We start from the raw sequence: 4,408 nt of genomic DNA, 5'->3' as shown, positions 1-4,408 counted from the left end.
ACAGTAAGCGCTCAATAAATACGATTGATTGATTGATTGATTGATTAACTGAAGCCCAGAGAAATTAAGTGACTTGCCCACAGTCACACAGCTGATAAGTGGTGGAGCCGGGATTTGAAACCACGACCTCTGACTCCAAAGCCCGGGCTCTTTCCACTGAGCCACGCTGCTTCTCCTAGTAGGCACAAACCCTGCCCACAAGGAGCTTACAATCTAGCAATTGGGGGAGAGACACTAAAATAAATTTAGAGCAAGCAGTGAGTTTCTAAACTCCTTGGCAGGGATCAGGTCTACCAACTCAACTGTATGGTATTCTCCAAGGCTCTGCACACAATAAGTGCTCAAAAACTACCATTAATTTACACTGATGAGTAAAACAGAGGCAACTGAGGCATAGAGAAGTTAAGTGACTTGCCCAAGGTCACACAGCAGACAACTGGCAGAGCTGGGATTAGAACCCATGTCCTCTGACTCACAAGACCGAGTTCTTTCCACTAAGCCACGCTGCTTCCCCATGATCACTAATAAGCTCAGATGGAACTTCATTTGCCTTCAGCCCAGTGGGATCTTGGCATTCTGGCCCCCCATTACCAGGAATAATAACTGTGGTATTTTTTGAGCATCTACTATGTTCCAGGCACTGTACCAATGCACTGGGGTGGATACAAGAAAATCAGGTAGGACACAGCAACTCACAATCTAGGAGGGAGAACAGATATTGAATCCTCATTTTGCAGATGAGGGAACTGAAGCACAGAGAAGTGACTTGTCCAAGGTCACACAGAAGACAAGTAGTGGAGTCAAGATTAGAACTCAGGCCCCCCAACCCCACAGTCTGTAGTCTTTCCACTATTACACTACTACTACTGCTACTAAAAAGGCAAGCAGTATTATTACTTATACATGTTTACTACTCTATTTATTTTATTTTGTTAATATGTTTTGTTTTGTTGTCTGTCTCCCCCTTCTAGACCGTGAGCCCGCTGTTGGGCAGGGACCGTCTCTATGTGTTGCCAGCTTGTTCTTCCCAAGTGCTTAGTACAGTGCTCTGCACACAGTAAGCACTCAATAAATATGATTGAATGAATGAATGAATCTCCATTTTACAAATGAGGAACCTGAAGCCCAAAGAAGTTAAGCAATAAGGCTGAGGTCACAGAGCACACCGTAGATGGTATTGGGTCTGCAAAAAAGATCTCCTGGCCCAGCCCTATAATAATAATAATAATAATGGTGGCATTTGTTAAGCGCTTACTATGTGCAAAGCACTGTTCTAAGCGCTTGGGGGGATACAAAGTGATCAGGTTGTCCCACATGGGGCTCACACTCTTAATCCCCATTTTACAGATGAGGTAACTGAGGCTCAGAGAAGTTAAGTGACTTGCCCAAGGTCACACAGCCGACATGTGGTGGAGCGGGGATTCGAACCCCTGACCTCTGACTCCAAAGCCTGTGCTCTTTCCACCGAGCCACTCTGCTTCTCTTTTCATAAACCCGCACTGAACCTGAGTCTCTGATCTTTCCTTGCATCACGTGGCCCCGATTGCTTCTGCCAGAGTATTTTCACACTCTCTTCTACCCCAGATTCACATCCGACGACCCCAAATTACTTTGTCAGATGGGCGGACTGTAGCCATACTGTCGTCGCGCTGGGATCAAGCAGAAACCGCCGGGTAGACCACAGGGATCGTGGATCTTAGGGTGCCCAAGCGGCATTAAAATCGACCCGAAAGGTTAGCTACTGTATGCCCCACCCAGCCATGCGTAGACAGGCCCCGTGAAGCTGTCCCTCAAATAGACTATGACCTCACCGTGAGCATGGAACATTGTCTTCCAACTCTGTTATATTGTGCTCTCAATAATTATAACACTTGGGGCAATTGCGCTCTCAATAATTACAACACTTGTGGCAATTTGTTAAGCGCTTTTTGTGTGCACGAGGCACCGTACTAAACGTCGGGATGGACTAAGCAAATCGGGTCGGACACGGTCCCTGTCCCACATGGGGCTCACAGTCTCAATCCCCATATTACAGATGAGGTAACTGAGGCCCAGAGCAGTGAAGCGACTTGCAGTAAAGCGGAAGAGGCGGGATTAGAACCCACGACCTTCTGACTTCCACTACGCCATACTAATAATAATAATGGCATTTATTAAGTGCTTACAATGTGCAAAGCACTGTTCTAAGCGCTGGAGAGGTTACCTGAGTACTTAGTATAGTGCTCTGCAGCTACTCAGCACTCAATAAATACCATGATTGATTGATTGAGAGTCCCAGAAAACGAAAGGAACGAGAAAGTACAAGGGCTTGGGAAAGTGGTGAGTACAGAGTTGGGGAAACCCCACGTTCGCCGACCTAGAAATGAGAGATTTTGTTCGGGCGAAGGCCCTCTAACCCTGGAAAGCATCTGGTGTGGGCTGCTGCTGCTGAGAAACAGAGGAAACGGATCGAGGTGGTTCACTCCATGCCACTTTACTGCACTGGCATCGTCGGCGGCCGATCACAGATCGGCCGGGCTACGAATCGGGATTCAAAGTAGGAAGAATTTGAGTAAAAATATCGGATAAATTTTTTTTTTAATCTTCGGTGCGAGCGTTGCTTCCGCCCTTCCGTGTGGGAGAGATGTCTCCATCCTGGGCCTCACCCAGTTTAGAGCCCGGCGCAGTCCCTGAAGATCTTCTCTAACTTCTGGCCCAGCCGGACTTTGCCGCTCACTTTCAGTTTGCCGGCCAAGAAAGCCCACTGCGGGCTGACCTTGCCCAGGACCAGCTCCATGAAGATGTGGTGAGGAATGGTGAAGACGGTGTCAGCCGGGCTCCGGGCGGAGCCGGGGTACACCTCCCCTGAGCCGTTCTTCAAGTCGACCGTCCACTGCACTGCCGTCTTCCCGCCGTCCGTGATGTCCAGCTGAAATACCGCGTTCACTTTCCCCACCAGCCGGCCCCCGGCTTCTTGGATCCGCCGGCCCATTTCTTCGAACACGAGGTCACACTGGAGCCCCGTCCCCTGGAAGGGCTCGGGGGCCGAACTCAGGAAGGCGAGGCCTCCAGCGGCTCCTTCGCAGGCCTGGGTGTTGGCGGGATGCTGGTGGATCCTTTTCTTCTCCCTTTTCCACATGGCTCTCCGCGGAGCTTTGGCACCGTCCAGCCTGGGCTTCGGCAGGCTTTGGATCGGCTCCGGCCCGGCGGGCCGGATTGTGACATCAGCAGCAGCTGGGCTGGTCATCACACACTTCATTTTTAGGGACATCTGGGGGCTTGGCTATTATTTATTCTGATGACGACACCTTTCCACATGTTTTGTTTTGTTGTCTCTCCCCGTCCCCCGTCCCCCTTCTAGACCCCGTTGTTGGGTAGGGACCGTCTCTACATGCTGCCGACTTGTACTTCCCAAGCGATTAGTCCAGTGCTCTGCACGCAGTAAACGCTCAATAAATACGATTGAATGAATGAATGATTAAATGCCCCTCCTCCTCTTAAAATGGGACACAGAAAGGGGCCTGGGCGATTGTGAGCTAGTCCCACCCAGAGAGAGACACCTCCCATCACTCCCGCCAGCCTCCTCACCCCTCGGGCTCACATTCTTGGAGTTATAATAAAATAATAATAATGTTGGTATTTGTTAAGCGCTTGCTATGATAATAATAATGACGATGGCATTTGTTAAGTTCTTACTATGTGCAAAGCACTGTTCTAAGCGCTGGGGGGATACAAGGTGATCAGGTTGTCCCATGTGGGGCTCACAGTCTTAATCCCCATTTTCCAGGTGAGGTAACTGAGGCCCGGAGAAGGGAAGTGACTTGCCCCAGGTCACACAGCTGACAAGCGGCAGAGCCGGGATTAGAAACCATGATCTCTGACTCCCAAGCCCGGGCTCTTTCCACTAAGCCACGCTGCTTCTCCATCCTTCATGCCTCCCCTTCTCTCGAGACCGTTTTCCAATTTGGCTGCCCAATCCTGATGGTTCTTCCTCCGTGAGATTTCCAGAATCCGACCCTCCCTCTCCACCCAAACTGCCACCACGCTGGTCCAGGCACTGGCCGTATCCTGATTTGATGACTGCAATGGCCTCCTGGCTGACCTCCCTGCCTCCAGGCCAAACTTCGCCCTGCTGCTCAGATCTACCCACATCTCATCTTTTAGACTGTGAAAACTTTTTAGACTGTGAGCCCACTGTTGGGTAGGGACTGTCTCTATATGTTGCCAATTTGTACTTCCCAAGCGCTTAGTACAGTGCTCTGCACACAGTAAGCGCTCAATAAATACAATTGATGATGCTGATGATCTCATCACTCCTCCAGAACCTCCAGTGGGGGCCCACTTTTCTTGGCATCAAGCAGAGAACCCCTGAGTAATGGCTCTCTCTCCAGAATTTATCATTCATTCAATCGTATTTATTGAGCGCTTA

At 49.9% G+C, this 4,408-nt stretch overlaps 1 protein-coding gene across 1 annotated transcript; it reads right to left on the bottom strand.

Annotated features, from left to right (window-relative positions):
- Window positions 1–2,467: 2,467 nt before the first annotated feature.
- Window positions 2,468–3,159, bottom strand: SCP2D1 (SCP2 sterol binding domain containing 1). The gene has a single exon (XM_038751501.1). It carries the CDS (start codon window positions 3,116–3,118, stop codon window positions 2,651–2,653), a length of 468 nt encoding a protein of 155 aa, XP_038607429.1. The 5' UTR covers window positions 3,119–3,159; the 3' UTR covers window positions 2,468–2,650.
- Window positions 3,160–4,408: the final 1,249 nt, after the last annotated feature.

Source organism: Tachyglossus aculeatus, chromosome 1 (genome assembly GCF_015852505.1).
Source record: "Tachyglossus aculeatus isolate mTacAcu1 chromosome 1, mTacAcu1.pri, whole genome shotgun sequence".
NCBI lineage: Eukaryota > Metazoa > Chordata > Mammalia > Monotremata > Tachyglossidae > Tachyglossus > Tachyglossus aculeatus.
The sequence above is the reverse complement of the archived record's forward strand: the minus strand, read 5'-3'. Positions and strand labels throughout refer to the sequence as shown.

Bases quoted from the DNA above. Each gene is read 5' to 3' on its own strand.
- SCP2D1 (XM_038751501.1), bottom strand. From the start codon at position 3,118: ATGTGGAAAAGGGAGAAGAAAAGGATCCACCAGCATCCCGCCAACACC.